The 21225-nt window shown below is 40.4% G+C and overlaps 1 protein-coding gene across 2 annotated transcripts in view; it reads right to left on the reverse strand.

Moving 5' to 3' along the window:
- Positions 1–21225, reverse strand: part of atrn (attractin) — a 97980-nt gene that overhangs the window by 63132 nt on the left and 13623 nt on the right. For both annotated transcript variants that reach the window (XM_077620386.1, XM_077620385.1), the window contains exons 3-11: positions 20010–20123; positions 18514–18642; positions 18077–18273; positions 16164–16332; positions 9557–9647; positions 9201–9450; positions 5485–5668; positions 5261–5415; positions 1108–1192 (exon numbers count right to left, since the gene is read on the reverse strand). In XM_077620386.1, the coding sequence (XP_077476512.1) occupies positions 1108–1192; positions 5261–5415; positions 5485–5668; positions 9201–9450; positions 9557–9647; positions 16164–16332; positions 18077–18273; positions 18514–18642; positions 20010–20123 (1374 nt within the window). The remainder of the gene's footprint in view (positions 1–1107; positions 1193–5260; positions 5416–5484; positions 5669–9200; positions 9451–9556; positions 9648–16163; positions 16333–18076; positions 18274–18513; positions 18643–20009; positions 20124–21225) is intronic.

The following is a 21225-nucleotide window of genomic DNA, read 5'->3' on the forward strand; positions in this document are numbered from 1 at the left end:
GACGCTTTAACGTCAACTTGATTTCACGTGGGCCAGACCATTTTAGATATAATATTTAGATTTTTTTTAATACATGGATTAAAAGAACTGGATTAAAAGCCCTGAATATTCAGTTTTTTATAGATCTAAAACAGTGTTTATTTTAGCTTTTTTTATATTTTTATATTTTCCAAAATTATTTTTGAACTAAAAACACAAAAAAATGATTTAAAAATTACAATTATTGATTTAAAAGGGGGAAAATCAGGACATTTAATATACATCGATACTATTCATTTTAATTTGATCCTAAAACTGAAAGTCGGCACTCATGATTTACTTTCCCGGGCCACACAAAATGATGCGGCGGGCCAGATTTGGCCCCCGGGCTGCCACTTTGACACGTGTCCTAGACTATGAGGGACTTCAGCGCCAGACAACAACAGTAGAAACAATAGTATGCCAACTAGGGTGTTCCACGTCACCGCCATATTGGAAGTGTTTCATTACAGACATCAATAATCAATATTTTTCTTAACACTTAAATGAAAATTTAAAGGCATGAACGAAAACCCTTTGAAATGAATCAACATAAGAATAAATAAAAATGATAATGAATGCGAACAGAAATATAAAAATTAACATCAATCTTAAAACAACTAAAAACTGCATTAATAAGATATTAAATAATATATTTATTTAATTCTGGCATTCCTGGTTTTCCATATTTAAGTTTCTAGTCAAGATATTGAAATTATAATACCAAATGGGAAGATTTTATGTTTCATTATTGTATGACAAAGTTATGAGCAGTTTCAGGATGTTAAAAAAATTGACGTCAGTGTTGAAAATTCAAGATAATTTGATAAATGCAGAGAGACAGCATGATGAATTTGCAAAGCAGTTTGTTGACATTACCCCAGAAAACTGCCAACCACCGCCCCTGTGGTTCCCTGCGGTAAAATATTCATGTACATACAGGACTCTCAACATGTTTTCATGACATGTTCATATGTCTCTTAATGCCACATATGTATTATTCACGCATTGGCCTATTTTTTGGAGAAAAAAATTCTCAACAGTAACATATGCTGCATTAATATTTAATTCAATCGGTTTTAAACGTACCCATCGCTGGCGACCGCCGAGTGGCCGAAGCGGTTTACATCATTCAAGAGTTCTGGTCGGGTGAGCGTTGTCCATTCATCGCATGCTGGAGGAAAAGAAGGGATAAATAAAATAAAATAAATTATTGAAAATAACTTTTTCAGTGCTATTGACGAAGAGTTGAAATGGCATGTTCCAAAGTAAGATTAATAAGAAAGAATGTAAAAAAAATCCATAATGTTTGTTCAACAATTATGTTTCAGTCAATTGCCGCCAATGCCATTGAAGAGTATATGTCAGGGGTGTCAAACATACGGCCCGCGGGCCGGAACCGGCCCCCAAGGAGGTTCGATCAGGCCCGCAGGATAATTTGAAAGTGGAAAAAATGCATAAAAGACATGGAATTAATATTTTTAATTCGCTGCAATTCATGGATTATCCGCTAAGGGGCGCACTCTTTCCATCAGAGTAGAAGACAAGCCGCATCACTGAGACAGACTGAAAACAGCAGACGGTATCAATGCGCCATCTGCTGCTTATTACGACGTTGTTAATACCATAAATTTTCAGTATGTATTGTATGTGTATGTATGTTTCATGTATGAAGTTTACAGATTTACAGGACAGGCGAACACTTTCTTCATTACACATTTAAAATCACTCTCCTTAGTTTGTAAGGTGCACGCAGGGATTACATTTAGATTTTATATGCGTATGTGTAAGTGGTTTAAAAATTCCTTTCTTTAAAAGTCTCATTTAATCTTAAAGTGCATTACTATATTTTTCAGTACCAATTAAAGTGTTGTGCCTTTGTACAATCAGTGGGATCAGTTGCAATGCATATTTGTGAATGATAAAAGTAAATTGCACATTTGTCTAAGGAAATATGAGGTGTTTCATGAAATGTTTTGTAAAAGGATAGTTCATTAAATTTCAATATTTTCCTAATGTTCTTGTGCTTCTTTACACCAAAACAAAGGAAAGACATGATATTTTGGTTATTTATAGCAGAGCATGGTATAATTTTAATGGTCCGGCCCACTTGACATCTCCCTAGGCCGTATGTGGCCCACGATGCGAAATGAGTTTGACACCCCTGGTATATGTGATACTGTATCCACAATCCTCTGCTACATTAGAGTAGCGCCACTTTACTATTTACCTTACAAAGGCAAACTGTGCTATCTGGTGTCCGATGGCGGTACTGCTAGGAGTGGGAGTCCTATTGCGTCACTGTTGCAAAGTCAGGATAGGCCTTCAAATTGCAGCAATGATTGGGAGCGGCTCATCCAGGAATGCCAATTAGTCCGATTTGGCAAGGCAAGCTAATGAAGACAACCCTAGAAACTTTTACTTGTAATCAGTTCAATCAGTAGTTAATAGCTTGGGTTTTTCTGGGACCAAAGGGTCTTCTGCTAAACTCCTGGCTGTGACTGTCCACTGGCGAAGTATTTCTGGGCCAATTACACTGAACGCTAATTTGCCCCCAGTGGATTGATTGGCAGCACCTTGAATGGCGGCAGCATGACTGATGTGTGAATGTGTGCATAAATAGATCAATTCGAAATTTTAAATCACCTTACGATTCTGGTCTGAAAATGCCCCAGTATAAATAAAGAAATATCAAACTAACCACTATTATGATCAATTAATAGTTTCAAGACATTTATTAAATTTGAATTGTACAAAAGGTCAACATTTCAGTCTCTCGACAGGAAACATACTTCAATTTCAGGCCCAGTAAATTGATACTCTGTATTATGTCAGGTCTCGATTATAATTAAATTTTTTAGTTATTGTTATTATTACCGTATTTAGTCGCATATAAGACGCACCCTTAAAATTGCCTTAAAATTGTTGAATTTTACAATTTCTCTCGCATAAGACGCCCCCCGATTCACAATTTTCACCTCCATTTTATGGTTTTAATAGGGAGTACAAATGTGTTACTCTGAAGGGAAAATCTTGAGAAAAATCATCGCACGTGGTATTTCTGGGATACTGTATGAATCAAAAGCACATTATTCGGGTCAATATTATAAGGAAGTTAATATGCCTGTTTTTGTAAATGCAAAATATCAAATTATTCAATTTGAAAAAAAAGTAAGTCTATCTTGATGAGAACCCGATTCTTATTAATGACATAAATTACAATTTTCTTACAAGAAGTTTAAGATGCTACGGCGGCCAAATTGCTTCTAATGTTGAAATATCTCGATTTTTTTCGACCGTTCATAATACTGCAATAGTTGTCACTTTCGAACAAGAAATAAAAGGAAAAAAATCAAAGCGGAATTTTGTTTTATTTCATAATCACAAATGCACAATCCTTTCCTTTCTGTGTTCCGAAAGGGAGGGTGTTGTCTGCACGTAGACAAATTCAAAAAGGAAGTAACTTAAGTACAACCAGGAAATATGCCCATAGCGGTATACGTAGTGTTCACCAAGTCTCTGGGTGCAATAATAGCATACACATTACGCAGGTATCAAGGTTTATATTTTAACGATCGACCGCAAGACCTTCGATCAGCCTTAACTATTGTGATGTGCTGACATGGTAAACACATCGGTCAGAGCACGTTTAGCTACGGTAAGATGGCGGCGCCCTTAGCGAGCAATAGCAGGCACAAGTAAGTGTAATCGCGTCTGGCCAGTCAGAGCACGTTTAACTACGGAAGATGGCGACGCCCTGAGCGAGTAGTGACTGGCAGGTTGTTCAATGTAGGAGCTCTGTTGACTGTACAGGAGTGAGTTTTTTCCATGTTTTATGCAAGTTACGGTTTATTTTTTCCTTGGATTATATTCATATACGTCAAAATACATTTTGTTTAGCGTTTTATCTGTTTATCTTTTCTCTATTTTGAAATAAATGATCGTATCGGCCGCATTGTCTTGCGTCATGACGTCACGGCGCCATTGCGTCATGATGTAATTGTGTCATGGCGTCGTCAAAATGCAGTTTCATGCATGTCGTGTTTTTCGGCGCATAAGCCGTACCCTCGATTCAGTCACCATTTTTTGTCCGACAAAAGCGGCTTATATGCGAGTAAATACCATATGCATGCATGTGCATTTATGTGTGTTTGTATATATGTGCTAATATGTGTATGTGTGTATGTATATGTATATGTACACGTATGTGTATGCGTATGTGTATATATATTTATGTATATATATATATACTTTAGACACGCATATTTATTTATATATTTATTCATGTATTTATTTATTAACTTACTTATTACCTATCTATTTATGTCTAAAATGCCTTTCCTATTCCTGCATCCCCACCCTCTTGCTACAGTGACAACGAAATTTCCCGAATACGGGATGAATAAAGTTATCCAATCCAAATACGGTATTATTACAATTCTAGATTTTACAAATGATAAAACTAAATGAAAATGAAAAAACAAAAATACTATAGTTTATGCCCCACATACACTCGCATATTGATTTTTTTTATCATTAAACTCTTTGCCTGCCATTGATAGATGCCCAATCTTTGTTTCTTCACCCTTCAAAGTAAAATCTGATTTTTCATCTTGTGACATTAAATGGCAACAGTTAAATTAGTGTCCTATAAAGGATTAAGTCCTATTAAGGAGTAAGTCCTCTTCATCGGTAATTAGCACCACATTGCAGTAGCTTGACAAATTGCCGAAATCTCATGTAGTAAAAGTAGGACTAATATTGGTGAGAACTCTAGGGCCATCCCTTATAATAGAAACTAAGTGTAGGCGAAACTCAAAATTTCACAAACTTTATACTCTGACATCAGGAAATTCTCCCTGGAGAAAAACACTTGAAGGAGGGTACGTGTTTGTACTGCGGAAACTATTGCAAATCTTAGTTGAGGGTCTTTTGTGTGTTCTATTAAAGTGAAGGAGACTTTGAGGAGTTCAAGACTTTAAGGATATCTTATGGACTAATTTAAGATTGATTTACTAATTGATGAATCTGCCGATCATTTATTCAATTAATTGAAAAATCATTTAGCCGCTCTCATAAAATGTTTATCCTTATATTAAGTGGCTAGTATGGGAAATCTTCACAACCAACTGATACTTTAAAACAAGGTTGCAGTCTAAAAGTTCCTAGCGGTCATGGCAGTGGAAGTTTGTATGTAATGTGTAGGTGGTGTTCATGTGGGGACTGCTTAGCATGTACCAACCCAGGCTGTAGGCCAAAAAGTCTGAGGAGAAGCACTTCGCGCCGTGACTCATGGAGGTGTCATTGTGAGTGTTTCCCCCAAACACCAGCATGGTGGCACTAAGTATCACTGCTGTGTGGAGGTACCGATAGAAGCCACTGTCCCTCAGGATGGTCCTGCCAAAAACACCAAAACATTAGAGTAAGGACAAGCACCCACCTTTTAGTCAGCTCAGGCACTCTCACCACTTCCTGGTGTCCACGTCCAACCGGTAGAGGTCCCCAGTCAGGCCACACTTGTTGAGGCTGAAGGCCTTGTAACCTCCGTGCACGTAGATGGCTCGGGTGGTAGCGTCAAACACGCTGCTGTGGCCATAGCCACCCTGGATCAGAGCTCCATCTGTGGCCGCCACGCTCCACTGGTTGTGGTCTGCCCAGGGAGCATAGAGTGGCAAAATATTATAAGATGGTAGGGCAATGTTTCAAGAGAGTAAGACTATGTTGCATTATGGTATCCAGAAGTTTTAAGAAGCTATGATCCAGGTCTTGTGACGTTTGAAAACTGTGTTACAGTTTTCAGAATATCACCAAGTCTTGACATGAAACAATAAAATACAGCAACATATAGATGGTATCACCGACTTTCAAGATTGTATATTTGATTTATTCTCACCTTTATATTCGGGCATTTTCCTGAACATTTTAGAGTATTCTGAAGTTTCAAGATGGTATGACTAAAATTCAAGATGGTGTATCCTATCCCAGGGGTGGGTAAACCAGTCTCCAAGCGCCCCTGTGGGTGCAGGTTTTTTTTGAAGTTCCAAGACTGTATACTAAAATTTCAAGACAGTTTTCTGAAGATCTCAGATAGCAGTGGCGGGCCGTCTATTTCACACCTAGGCCTTCAGTAGTGCTACGTCTGAATCAATCCAACCCTCAATAACTATTTTATGGCTATAAAATCTTTACTGCAGCTACAGCTGCGAATCATATAAAAACATCAATAATAACCTCATAAAATAGAAATATTTAGGAATATAGCCACATTTTACTCACCAAAAATCTGTTTTATTTGTACACAAAATCCATCCTCCTTTCTTTCCTCAAGAAGATTTCAATTACTCTGTCGTACAGATTATCCGTGCGTTTCAGTTCCATTAAGAAGTTCTTTTCCATTGCCATCGAAGCTAATGGCGAAAGTCGAGCCTATCCTGTCGTATGTTTGGCATATGTTTTTATTCGATTTAGGCCTGAAAATGTCCGTTCGACAGAAGCAGTGGACACCGCCAAACACAAATGTGTACAGTTGCCCCATGCTCTCACTCAGATTTTTCTGCTGAAGGAAGTCAAGGAGATCAGTGGGAGATTTTCCTGCAAAATCATCCATGGCATAGATTACAGTCAGTTCTGTTCTTAGCCGAGGCAGATCGAAATGTGTTCCGTGCCTCTGCGTTAAGCTGGAGAAGGCATGTCCAGCAGTGCTTTGGTGTCTCGTTGCTGCCTTGGATAGGCAAGTCAAATACAGACGCTCCCCTACTTACGAACATTCAACTTACGAACAACGGTACATACGAACATGTCTGCAAATTGTGTTTAAGTCCAAAAATGTTCGCAAGTCCAATTTTGTATTTTCGGAGTAGTACTTCTTTCCGCCGCTAATACCGACGCCTGGCGCTGTGAGAGCTCAGCTCACCCAGCATCTACCTTCTTCTTCGTTGCAATGCGGAAGTGCGTGAATGTATCTCCAGTGTGCAAAGAACCTTTTTCATTTGTATCATTAAATATCTCATGCATCCAATATTGAATATGGTTGGTAAAAAGCTAAAGGCTTCTATTGAGGGAGTTGCAAGGAAGAGGCAAGCCATTTCATTTGAAACGAGTGGCAATAATAACGAAGCTTGATGCGCGTGAGAGTGGTGAGCGTTTCACGGGCATTGAATCGTTCGACCGTCAGTACCATTTATAAACAGAATGATCGAGCAGCAGGACCCAAATATTGAACGTTGCACAAAGTTTGCAAATCAATTGAATGATGCCATACAGTGCTACCGCATCATTTATGATGAAAAAAAGAAGAAAACTGTGCAATCGTCATTAGGTCGCTTCTTTTGGCCAGTTTCTAATACATAAATCTCTCTCTCTCTCTACAGTACTGTACATATTCTCTCCATTTTATTACATTTTTTTTTTCAGTACAAACCAATGCGTGTTACTTATACAAGCCTTAAACATACAAATGCACGTATATAAACCTTCAATATACTTATATCGGCCTTAAACATAAATTATAATACAAAATATAGCACTGAATCAACTTACAAACAAATTCAACTTATGAACAATCGCTCGGAACCAATTGCGTTCGTAAGTAGGGGAGCGTCTGTATACAAGTCCAGTTTTGCTCCAAACACCATGTCAATCTGTGGCAAATAACAAGCACTCCCAGCAATATAATTTGCAGTGTTCCTCGGAGCCTGTGAGCCAGGGGTACCGCTCGTAGTTAGTGGACTGAAAGTGGCGGAAAAACCTTTTTCCCGGTTTTGACAGGCTTGCTAGCTTCGGAGTTGTCCGACCTTTCTTAATGATGTCCGTTTTTTCTTGAAAAGTCCGTCTTGAAAATGGCTTTGACAGTAAAACCAAATCCTTTTCTCCTCCTTCAGCCATTGTGGGTTGACAAAACCGCTATTAAATCAACACAAAAATATATTTGCTTGTGCAGCTCGCGACAGATATAGTTTGCTAGCTCTGGCTAGTACACTATCACTAGCCAATCATAGTTTGTGAAAACCCTGAGGCTTCCCTACGCCTGCGAGAAGGCCTTGGTGTTGCCTAATCGAAATCTGATTGGTTAAAGCAACAGTTTTATCGACACTTATTTTATGTTACAGGGACCGCAGAACTGATTGTGAAGGCCTCCAGGAAGATTTCTGACCCTGGCAACAAATAATGGCTGAAATGTGATTGGTTAAATACTTAGATATGAAAACACACCGCAACCAGGGGAAAAGGAATGATAGGAAGCTGACAATTCGGAATTATTTAATAAATATTCATGGACAAAACATAATTAACATCAGTCTGTGCTTCAGATATTTTTTAGGCTAGCAGAGAAGGCCTTGCAGGCCCTGATGGTCCACCACTGTCAGATAATAAGACAAACTATGGATTTCAATGTCTGAAAATTAGATCTTTACATTTTTCAGGATTTAATTATGAAGTTTCAAGGTAGTAAAGTCAGGTTTCAAGGCAGTATGCCATCATAGTATGACCAGGTTAGAAGGTGGGACATCTGAACTCAAGATCAAATCCTGAAGTTCTGTTTTCCTAAAATTTGAAGATGGTATTCCAAAGTTTTGAGATACTATGACAAAGTTTCAATATTTTCAATCCCCGAAAACCATCATCGTATGTTTTAAGATGGTATACAGAGATTCCTTGCTACTTCGCGCTTCGCACACAGAGAGACAAACGACCATCCGGACTCCCAATCATACCGCCGCCTCCGGGAAGAGCGCGCAACGAAGTCAGGCGAGTGAACCTCTACACCACGAGGTGGCTCCTATTTTTATTTTTTATTTTTTATTATGATTACCTTTTTTAAGTTCATAAAAATGTGAAAATCCATGCTGAAACTCGCAAGCGGAAGCAACTCCCCTGTCTTACGCTTGCTACTAGGACTCACCACTGAAGATTTTGACCCTACATCGCGAAATTTCACTTTTCACAGGGGGGTCCGACCCCCCATTAACCACAATAATTGAGGTATTACTGTATCCAATCCCAAAATTGCATTTTAAAGTTTCAAGGTGACTTAACATTCAAGACAGTATTCTGAAGTTTCAGGATATGTTTGATCCCAAGACTATATTTGGACATTTTAAGATTTTATCTTAATTTTTCAACATTATAATTTCCAAGACGGCTTGTAAAAGCCTAACCCAAAGAAAGTTTAGGTTACTCACGTATATTGTACTCCTGCACGAGGCTCATATATCCGTAGAGAGGACAGTGGCCAAAAAGAACCAGCATGACGGGATCGTCTCCTTCTCGCAGGGGGGGCACCACATGGGCCGAGTGGCCCACCACAGCATACAGGTCTTTCGCACGTGGACTCAGAAGAACCCATGTCTGGTTCTGAAGATGGAACACCCACAGCTGGCTGGACACATTCCCTGTAGAGTCTATCTTTCCACCATACATGTACACTTTGCCCTATGCAAAAGAAAATATTGCCCCTTGTTAAAACCTACTTCAACTTCACAGTAGAATTGGATCACCTCTATTGCCATTAATAGCAAGAGATGAGGACATAACTTACCTCATAGAGTGCCACTGAGTGTCCGTATCTAGGCGGTACAGTGTTGACGGATGGGTCCAGCATCAGCGACAATTTGCTGCTTAAGTTAAACCTAAAAACCACAAAAACAATATTTAAAAAAAATTGAGCTATGAAATTCATTAATTTGGACTTGTTTTGTATTAACTCAACAATGCCATTATAGAATGATAAACGTTAGTTTTATTAGAATTGGGCTGGCACTGAAACTACTACTACTACAACCACTAACAACGGCCCAAGGCATCGAAATCCACTTATACGAAGAGAGGCTGGCACCAATCATTCCACCAACGGCACTAAAACATGATACAGTGGTACCTCGTCATACGACCGTTCGTCATACGGAATGCTCGTCTTACGGGGGAAATTTCGATCGAATAATTCGCCCGTGATGCGGTCAAAGTTTCGTGATGCGACCAAGCCAGGTTGCCATGGCATTTTTTTTGGCATATCTTTCGTGTATAACAATATTTACGAGCACCGGATGAGCTATTCAGACCAGGAAACGCACAACGCGCATGCACGGTGAAAAGAGGGCTTTCTGGGTAATGAAGTATACTCGTGCTCGCAAAAGTATCCCCGGTAGCAACTCTATCATAGGCGCCGTTCGAGGGATGCGAACACAGATGCTACAAGCTAAAAGGAGCCGCTAGCCAGCTTCCCTGAAGCTCCCATGAGCAGCGGGGCGATCGCTGATAAAAGACTGCTCGTTGGCTGCTCATAAGAACATCGGGGGCACTGGCTCGCAACAGCATCCCCGGTAGCAACTCTATCATAGTCGCCGTTCGAGGGGATGCGAACACAGATGCTACAAGCTAAAATGAGCCGCTAGCTAGCGCCCCTGTAGCTCTCATGAGCAGCGGGGCGATCGCTGATAAGACTGCTTGCTGCTCGTTGGCAAGTGGTCGTGCGTTCTCCGATTGTGAGGACATTTGTGTGCATCATTTTCGGAATATTTTGAAGGGAATAGTACGACAGCAAACAGCCCATCGATAGCGAACGTGAGGGTGGAGTGTTTGTTGTTTACGAGGGCGTTGTGTGGAGGAAAAAAAAAACCGAAGCCCCTCTCCCCTCGGCGAAATCCGGCCAATTTTAGTTAGATTAAACACTTTATTTCTATTAAACCACTCGTTATTTATTACTTTGTCAATATATGGCGAATTATAAGAAATAAAACTTTTTTTTTCAATCCAATATCCTGTTTCTGGTGTTTTTTTCAGAGAGTTGGAACGAATTAATTTGTTTCCCATTCATTTCAATGGGAAACTTTACCTCGAGTTACGAGTAACTTGTCATACGAGCTCAGTCCCGGAACGGATTAAGCTCGTATCTCGAGGTACCACTGTAGTTCTTTCACTGCAAGCTTCTCCCGTTCAAAATTGATTCATGGGCAAAGAAAAAGAATTGGTTTCTATTCAAAATAATATCTTAATTTAAGAAAAAAACATACATTTTATATTATCTTGCTGTTTTGTTGTCATTTTTCTTTTACTGCCAGTTCCTCCCATTCAAAATGAATGTTACGGAACAAGTTCTGGATAATTTCATAAGTAGAGGTACAACTGTATAGTAAATATTTGACCTGGTCCCTGCACTAACAAATGTGGCCCCCACAGTTGGTAAAAGCTGCCTTGGAAGTCAGCATTCGGCAGAACGATGCACTGTGTTCTGCTACCTTCTCAGAGGCATCAGTGTCAAGCACCATCAATATTTCCTTCGCTGTTGACATCATCTAGTCCACATGTGTCAAACCGATTCCGCGAGGGCCGCAGTGGGTCCTGGTCTTTGTTCCAACCGATCCAGTGCCGACATTTTAACCAATCAGGTGTCTTCTAAAATAGGTAGCACCTGACTTTAATTAACTGATTACACTTGCAAAAGGTATCCTCTTGTTGAGTTGGAATGAAAACCTGCACCCACTGCGGCCCTTTGAGGACCGGTTTGACACCCCTGATCTAGTCGGTCCTGGGTCGTGGAGGTCTAAAGTCTGCTTTTCATAAATTTTAACATGGAGAAGGTCCTTTTACATTCCACCTGTGTTAAGACAAGGTCAGTAAGAATTTATATGAAAGACCTCTCAGGGTGTTTTCTATGCCTGTTATTCAGCACTGGGTCATTCGTAGATCCATGCTAGTGTCTGAAGATATTTGGAGACAGGGTTCATTTTCTGAACCGCTTTATCCTCAGTAGGGTCGCGGGTGGTGCTGGAGCCTATCCCAGCGACTTCGGGCCAGAGGTGGGGCACACCCTGTATAGGTGGCCGGCCAATCGCAGGGCACAAGCAGACGGACAATCACTCAAACTCACCCCCAAACCTAGGAGAAATTTAGAGTGTCCAATCAAACTCCACACAGGTGGACCAACCTGGATTTGAAGCCAGGACCCCAGAGCTGTGAGGCAGACATGCTAACCACTCAAGCTCCCGGGCCGCCCTAAACAGTGATTGCCATTTCAAATATACTTAGCGAATATCTGTGCTGTCATCATGGTTTCATATTTAATAAGTACTTTCACATATTCTCTGGTTTCGGCCGAACAGCAGGCTCCAATGTGTCATCTTCCTCGATCCTTTACAATGTGATCACCAGGTCAGTGCATTTTTGGGCTTTCCTAATGAGCCAAAAACGTTGTTCAAAAATTGATCTTTTGCTAACCATAAGGTTTCACCAATTGGCGCAAGGTGTGTATTTCTCTTGTCTTCACTTTTTCCCACAGGTGCAATTGTTTGCATGAATTCCAGATGAAAACGGCTACATCACTGAACAATGAAAACAGTGATACACTTTCCACAACAACTTCCATTGTCTCCATCAACACAAAGTTAAGCATGTGTACATAACACCATATGTGGACTTGCTTAGGAGAATATTCACATAGCAATGCAGAAAAACCCTTTTATTGTCATCCTTCGAAGAGAAATGGTGTAACACAGGAGACTGTCACTTAACTGAGGGCCAATGAAGAATGATGCCGGCCACCGGGAGTACACACAAAATAGAGCTTTCTGAGTAGACTGGACGGCTGCAAGCATCTGTGAGGGTGGATTTTTTCAGAAATGTGAGCTCTAGGTGACGTTACAGCGGATGCCGTCGCCCTTGTCAGAAAATAGCGTTCTGGGGGGACAGGACGGCAGGTAACCTCGGTGAGGGTGGATTTTTCCAGAAATGCGAGCTCGGGCAACCTTACACCGAGCGCTGTGGCTCTAATCCGAAAATAGATCCCTCTGAGCGGACAGGAAGGCTGGGACCCTCGGGCTAGCTGAACTAAAGGTGGATTTTCCCAGAAATGCTTCCGTGTGCGACCTTATGGCAGACGCTGTCGCCCTTATCAAAAATAGACATTTCTGAGCGGACTGTACGGTCGAGAGCTGACTTGGAACAAAGCTCTCAATAATCTACCCACCAAATCATCATCTTCAATTCACCTTAATCGTACTCTTACTCGACCACTGTCGTATCCTAATAGACCTTCTCCAAGTGTGTAAACTCAATCTTTTATTTGTTAAAGCTGAAAGCAGAGTTGATGAATCAATGTTTTTACATGATGTGCCCTAAACGCACAGCGTGGCTGATTTGTCGTAAGGTAGGACATCTGTCCACGTCATTTACAAACATTATTTTCGGAAGAATTTCCTCCAGCGAGTTTCCAGGTGCTCCCCAGAACACTTATTTTCTGTCATGACGGGAGTTATAAAACATCCACCCATCCATAAATCACGCTTTATCTATTCTATAATCCTTATTCTCATGCTACGTTTATAAGGATTATAGAATAGATAAAGCGTGATTTATGGATGGATGTGTGTGTGTCTCGCCGAGTCTTTGCGTCACCACAGGAAAAAAAGATGTTTCGGGGAGCATAGAATAGATAAAGCAGGATTTATGGATGGGTGGATGTTTTATGTTAACATTCTCATGCTACGTTTGTCCAAACCGTGCATCGTAGAGAGTTGAATTTTTTTATGGTGGCGAGAAACGACTGTCGGATCGATTGATTGAATTTCTTTACCTTCTCTAATTGTGTAAACTTGAGCTTTGAACATTTGCAAGGATACGTTAACTTGCTGCTCTCTTGTGGTAGTTTTAAGCATTACTCTCTCGGTGCAGCTTTTCCTCTTTATTTTAAGCTTTTGCAAGTCCAAGAGTTAACTAGTTTACAGTCTCCTTACTAATTATTCCTCTCTACTCTGTCCTCATTTTACTCAAGTGATCCCGGAGCCACAACTGCAGGTGCCGGACACGTCACATATCACTCCCTCCATCGAAACGATGTTTGTATGGCTGATATGGAGTGTTAAGGGCTTGGTGTTAGCGGAGACAAACCAATTGTCTCGCCCTCCTCGCAAGAAGCTGGCTTCAGTGACATCCGATTGGCCTGGCCTGCTTCTAGTCAACAGCGCACGAGAAGCTAAAAAAAGAGCTTGTGAGTGAATCATTAAAGAAAAAAGCTAGATAGATAGGGAGCGAGTGGGATAGGCTTGGTGCGTAAATATTCCACCAGGTCAGGTGGAATTTGTAATCTTTTCGCTATTTGGCCTGACATGCACAACACAACACACAGAGAATACTACACACATGAATAGAGTTTCCTGACTCAACAATTCCGACAGTATGAATTTTCTGTGTTCCAAAAATTTTACCGTATTTTCACACCTGTAGGGCACACTGAAAGTCTAAAATTTTCCCCAAAATGGACAGGGTGCCCAATCAGTTGGTGCGCCTTTTGCATGCACTAAATTCAAGATTCTGTAGATGTCGTTGTATGACGCTGACCGCTTGATTGTCGGGGTGCATTTCTTGCTGACGTGCAAAATGTATATAGTGAAAATGTGAACTCTGAGCTTGCCGTCATTCCGGGAGGCTTGACGAAGGAACTACAACCGCTGAACATTGCCATAAACAGAGCATTCAAACAACTTAGGAGCAATGGATGGTATACATAGTTATACAAAAAATGGCAGGCAGCTTCGGGCCAGTTACGCGACAATATGTTAATAGGTTGTGGATGCCTGGGCTCAAGTGTCGGCCAGCACTGTTTTCGAGCTTTCGCCAAATCTGACATCAAGTTCCCGGAATACCCCGGCGACAACTCTGACTCTGACAGTGAGATGGAGCATAGCATGTTGAACGGGGAAGTTGTCCACTTGGCCGAACTCTATATATCGGATATAGAAGATGAGGAGTTTGCCGGTTCTGTAGATGTTTAACTGCTTTAGCTTCTATTAACGCGAGTACCTATTACCCCAATAAACCATAATCAAAATTAGTTTTAGTCATGCTGCCTTTGACAAAAAACACGCTAGCATAATATACGCTGGCATAACATACGCTACCATAAAATACGCGAGCACAAAATATGCTACCGTAACATACGCTGGCATAACATAAACTAGCATAACAATACGCTAGAATAGTGTCATGCTAGCGCCCTTTGGGCTGAAGCAGCTTAGTACAGTAATACCTTGACATATGAGTGCCCCGACATAGAAGCAATTTGAGATACAAGAAAAATTACGAACAGATATTTATCTTGAGATACGAGACAAATTTTGATATACGAGCATACAGCGGACACGAGAGGCTGCTCAAATGAACATCATGGGCACTGTCATTCTCCCCGCAACTCCCTCGTGTAAATGTCTCTACGAGCACTGGGCATAGCATTGAATTTTTTCAGTGTTTTTTTTCCCCATTAGTCAGTGCAGAATGGTGCTTGCTCGCCAATACTAGAGGAGTACTACTTCCCGGGCAAGTTGGCAAGTGGTCGTGCGTTATCCTATTGTGAGGACATTTGTGTGCATCATTTTCGGAGTATTTTGAAGAAGACAAAAGCAAACAACCCTCGATAGGTTCCTTTTAAAAACCCGCTGAAAGTCAGGGCGGAGGCGGGGCAAATAGAGCCAACCCGGGAGAAGAAAGGCTTTTTTAACTTCTTTAAAACAAAATTAGAATTAAGTTTAGTGTAAGGTTAGATTATAGTATTTTTGAGTGTGTGTGTATCGTAATCCAAGTCCATTTAAATTTGTTTATGTTATGTTACGAGTGGGTTGCCATGCAAAAAGTCTCTCTCTTTCTCTCTCTCTGTCCCTCTCTCTCCTTAAAATCCGTCTAATTCTAGTACTATTAAACATCATAACCACTAGTTATTTGTTACTCTGTTAATAGATGGTAATAAGAACAAATTTAAAAAAAAATCCATTCCAATATCCTCTTTTTTTGTGTTTTTCAGAGGGTTGGAACAAATTAATTTGTTTTTAGTTCATTTCTATGGGAAACGTTGATTTGAGATACGAGTAAATCGACATACAAGCTCAGTACCGGAACGCATTAAGCTAGTATCTAAAGGTACCACTGTAGTAAATAGAGAAAAATAACTTTCATTGGCACCTATGAGATACAATTAAACCTTATCTCAATGTGTTGCAATCATATATGGCTTATCTGTGAGAAGAGTAGGTTGTTGATGTTTCCTTAGTTTGAGAATTGTAAACGATAATATGGCAAGTTTACGATGTTGTTTTGTTTCTATTTTGTCAACTGCAGTTAGATGAGTTAATGTGATTATGATGACAATGACTGGGACTCACGCTTTGACCATGTGATAGTCAGTGGCATTGAAGACATATCCCCCGAAGACCCACATGACACCCTTGTCCACCACGGCCTTGTGCGAGGCTCTGGCCAGACCGGGTTCAGGGAAGGCTTCGCGGGTCCAGAAGCCCGAGTCGGCAGGAACTGACACAGAGCAGTCAGGACCTGGACGGAAGAAGAAAACAGGAAGTTTGTGTTGTACAGGCCAGCTCATTGAGAATAAACAACATTAAATTGGATCGTATGTCGTTTCTGCTCAGACACATTTTGTAAGCATAAAACTTTTGTTAGGTTTCCACTTACAGACAGAGTAAGAGATGTTAAGTTACTTTTTCTGTTAGTTTTCATACTTTCTGGTTATAATCCACTTTTTTTAAAGAAGAATTTTGATTTTTTTTGGTGTGTTAATCATCTTTTATTATTGTAGTTATATTGCTTCTTTTTTTATATAAATCCTGATAGTGTGTAATCATGTTTGGTAAAATTCACAGACAACATGATGGTCATATTAAAATCTTTCACTAGTATGTCCACAATGCAAGTAGTAACGCAAAACCTTTTGTGAGAAAAAGATATTGAGTTGGTTTCCATTTCTTTTTTGAGAAGATTTTGTGAACACAACCCTTGATTTCAGTAGGGGGTTTCTAGCCTGCCAGTTTGATTTTGCTTAGCTTTCTGTGTATCGGAATGTTAGGTTGAAGTTTTTGTTCCCCATTTTATTAGGCAGGATTTTACTTACAGTTCTGGAAGTTTCCTATTGGTGGGATAAGATTCTATTTCAGTCAATACTTTTTCCGAGCATAGTACGTATGTTACGTGGAACTCACTAATTCGTATTTTATTTTGGAAGGTTTTGTTTTGAGTCCATTCCCGTTTGAGCTTTGTCCAACTTGGGATCTTCGGTAATGTACGCAATATTATCGGTTTTAACTCCAGTAATCCCTGGAATATCACGGTTTCAACTATTGCGGCTTCACTACATCGCGGTTTTTCTGGGGGAAATATTTTTTTTGTTAATTACATTTTTTTGTAAGTTCATAAAAATGTGAAAATCCACGCTGAAACTCGCAAGCGGAAGCCACTCCCCTGTCCTCCGCTTGGGACTAGAACTCAGCACTGAAGTAAAAAATAAATAAATATGTGTTTTTTTTAGGTTCATAAAAATGTGAAAATCGACGCTGAAAGTCACAAGCGGAAGCCACTCCCATCCTCCGCTTGCTACTAGAACTCAGCACTGTAGTAAAAATGTATTAATTTATGTATTTATTTTAAATAGGGGTGACCCTACTTCGCGGTTTTTCGTTTATCTGAGCCATGTCTGGTCTACATTAACCGCGATAATCGAGGGATTACTGTGTAGTCACGATAAAATACATTTATTATGGTAGGCTTCTACTTCCTGTTTTTGAACCGGTCCTTTGGTCCTATAGTATTGGAATCCGTATTGAGAATTTTGTGAGCAAGTTGGATCTTTAGTGAGTAATGCATTGATTCGAGTTGTTGTAATGTATTTTATTTTTGGAAGGTGTTATTTTTACCCAAATCCTGTGTGTGCTTTTTGTGGATCATCTGTAATATATCCAGTCATCTTTAGTTTTGCCTGTGTTTAACTCATTGGCTTTCTTTGACAGTGAGGAACAAACCATACTTAAAAAAATGTATTCACACTGACCACACAGACATATGAACACCAACATTTAAAGCAAAAGAAACATAACATCCGTCCTACCATTTTAACAGCTTCAATTTTATGATATGAATGAACACACTGTCCGATCTGTTTGAACTGGGACGGGACAGATTTGATGTCTATTGCTGCCAATGTCAGTGAATGAGTTAGCCACGCTTATAATAATCTCATAGTATTTTTAGTAGTTTTCTACTTCATGATTTTGTTCCAGCAACACACCTTGCCAACCGAGCGAGCAGTGACAGGTTTTGTTCCGGCAGCTTCCTCGCTGGGGGAATCCACAGTCCTGGAGACAATAGGGCACATCGCAGGCATCGCCCTTCCAACCATCTAGGCAGCGGCAGCGCGGCACTCCCGTGGCCACGTCCGGGTAGCAGTCGCCTCGGTCCGAGCAGTTGTTGGGACACGTGTTCACTCTGCCGCGACACACACACATACGCACACGTTGCTAAAAAGCAAACTGTGAATACAACATTACAGGCTATCGGATGAATAATTGACGCTGACATCTGCTCTTATGGAATGGGACGGGGAGAAAAAAATCTGTAAGGGGAATTGCAAGCATTCAAAGTTTAACTTTTGACTTCCAGCTTGGGAAAAAAGAGTTTATTCAGTTCAATGATTGACAGAGTTCACTTTTATTCCCCATTGTTTACCTGTAAGAGATGTTAAATCCTGTGAGGTTGTAGGCAGCATCACTGAAGAAGTGCAGCAAGGCGTAGCCCGACCGCGCCGCCACTTCAGGAACGGTCTCGTTGTTGGAACTCTCGGGAATGATCAGACCGCTAACAATAAAAAAAAAAAAAAACTTGGCTTAGCACAGTAGTTCAGAAAGTCGGGATCCCACTTGTGCATTCATGAGTTTCTCCCTCAACCTAAAACAATGTTAATACTAAAATATTTAAAACCTCTACCTATTTTCTAGACATTTCACCCAGTTAATTTTTTTAGTTTTTTTAACATTGGCTTCCGTTGACATGCTAGTCTATTTCGACTGTGAGGGCTGGCAATGATCTTTCACTGTACTCACAAAAATAATTCCTCTCCGCTTGATATAAATCCAAAAAAACAGGTTAATGGGAGTTTTAGTCCAAGTCGTTGAAGTGGAACCCCCTTTCAGCGAAGTACAGCTTTGCGTTCGGGATGCAACAGTTTGTGAAGGCTTTTGTGATCCAGGCTTTCTGGTTGCTCATCCAGTACACAAGCAGCAAGACTTTGTTCTTAGTTGTATTAAGTTCATTTTGTCGTCCTGTGGCCATGCCTGGTCTACAATATCCGCGATATTCAAGGGATTACTGTACTTAACATGGCTCCTACCAGGTTAATTTTGTACAAATGGACGCCACAGTGTATATTCATTTATGCCGTAATGGCGTGCTACTCCTTTAGCATATCAACGTCAATATTTAGGTGTCATTTTGAACAGCGACTCAAAATCCAAACAAACCTGGAATAGCCTTGGCATAGTTTTTTTCACCCATGTGTCTGATGCAAAATTCCTGGCCTTTTATAAATACTCGGTGCGTCATTCTTCTACGCTTCTTTAACTTTTTTTATACCCAAGATTAAAAAAAATTGCAATGTGCTGAAGCCGCAAATTTTGAAGCTGCGAAGTGGTGAAGGATTACAGTATATTTATCTATAAATACACCTGAGACAAACTATGGCAATGCCCTTCAACAACGTCTTGTACTCCATTGGTCCACACGCAGAGAATTTAAGCGTGACATTCAGAAGTGCAATTGTTGAAAACTGCTTCCTAACACCATGATGCTTAGGCTTTTTATCTTCCTCTGGAACTGTTACTATGTCTGTCTGTCTCTTCTTTCTTCCATTGCACACAAAATACGTGAAACATGATGCCCACAGATTGACAATTAAACACATTTCATCCTCACACTTCAGCGTGCTCCATTAGCGCTCTCAGTCTTCCATCACATGACGGACACTCAAATCACATCAGAGGTGTTCAGATTGAGAAACGTCTTGTCCATATCGAATATAAGACTACTTCCCAAATGAGGTTTCAATCTGTTTTGCAGAAATCGGATTTCTGTGCTCTGTGACAAAGCATACTAGAAAAGAGCCAATCATTTTCAATGTCTAAAAAACGGATTTTGGCTGCCTGTCTGGACAAGGCCTGTGAGAGTACCTGAATGCAGCCAGCAGGGGGGCGTAGATGGAGTCTCCATCATAGACGTAAAGGTGGTCCCAGCCGCACTCGGTGGCAAAATGCTCAAAGCGTAAGCGAAGTATGGAATTGGGACTAAAAGACAAAAAAAGCTTCGTTAGGTATTTGTTATCATTTCATCTGAGAATTCCAGTACACTAATACCTTGACATACGAGTGCCCCGACATACGAGCAATTTGAGATAAAAGTTCAAGCAAATATTTATCTTGAGATACGAGACAAATTTTGACATATGAGCATACAGCGGATGCGAGAGGCTGCTCAGAAGAACATTATGGGCACTGTCTTTCTGGTCGCAACTCCCTCGTGTAATGTCTCTACGAGCACTGGGCGGAGCGTTGCATTTTTTCAGTGTTTTTTTCCCGTTAGTCAGTGCAGAATGGCGGAGCTTGTTCGCTAATACGAGAGGAGTACTACTTCCCGGGCAAGTTGGCAAGTGGTCATGCGTTATCCTATTGTGAGGACATTTGTGTGCATCATTTTCCGAATATTTTGAAGGGAAGACAAAAGCAAACAACCCTCAATAGGTTGCATCTGAAAGTCCGGGTGAAGACTCGGGAGAAGAAAGGTATAACAATTTAAAACAAAATTAGAATTAGGTTTAGTGTAAGGTTAAATCACATTTATTTTTGAGTGTGTCTGCATCGTAATCCAAGTTCATTTAAATTTGTTTGTTATGTTACGAGCGCGTTGCCGTGCAAAAAGTCTATCACTCGCTCCCCGTCTCTCTGTCCCTCTCTCTCTCCGCTCCGCGAAATCCGTCATATTTTAGTACTATTAAACACATTTTAGTACTATTAAACCACTAGTTATTTGTTACTCTGTTAATAGATGCCAAATTAGAACAAATAATGTTTTTCCAATCCATTATCCTGTTTTGGGTGTTTTTTCAGAGGGTTGGAACGAATTAATTTGTTTTTAGTTCATTTCTATGGGAAACGTTCATTTGAGATACGAGTAAATCGACATACGAGCTCAGTCCCGGAACGCATTAAGCTCGTATCTCGAGGTACCACTGTAATGTAAATAGGTATCTTTTTTCCCATGAGAAATAAGACCTCATTCACTACCATTGACACCGATAGAAGTCATCGCATTGTCAAGTTTTACAGAAGCAAAAAAAAAATACCGTATTTTCACGACTATAAGGCGCACTTAAGTCTTAAATTTTCTCCA

This window comes from Stigmatopora argus, chromosome 15, assembly GCF_051989625.1.
Source record: "Stigmatopora argus isolate UIUO_Sarg chromosome 15, RoL_Sarg_1.0, whole genome shotgun sequence".
NCBI classification, from domain to species: domain Eukaryota; kingdom Metazoa; phylum Chordata; class Actinopteri; order Syngnathiformes; family Syngnathidae; genus Stigmatopora; species Stigmatopora argus.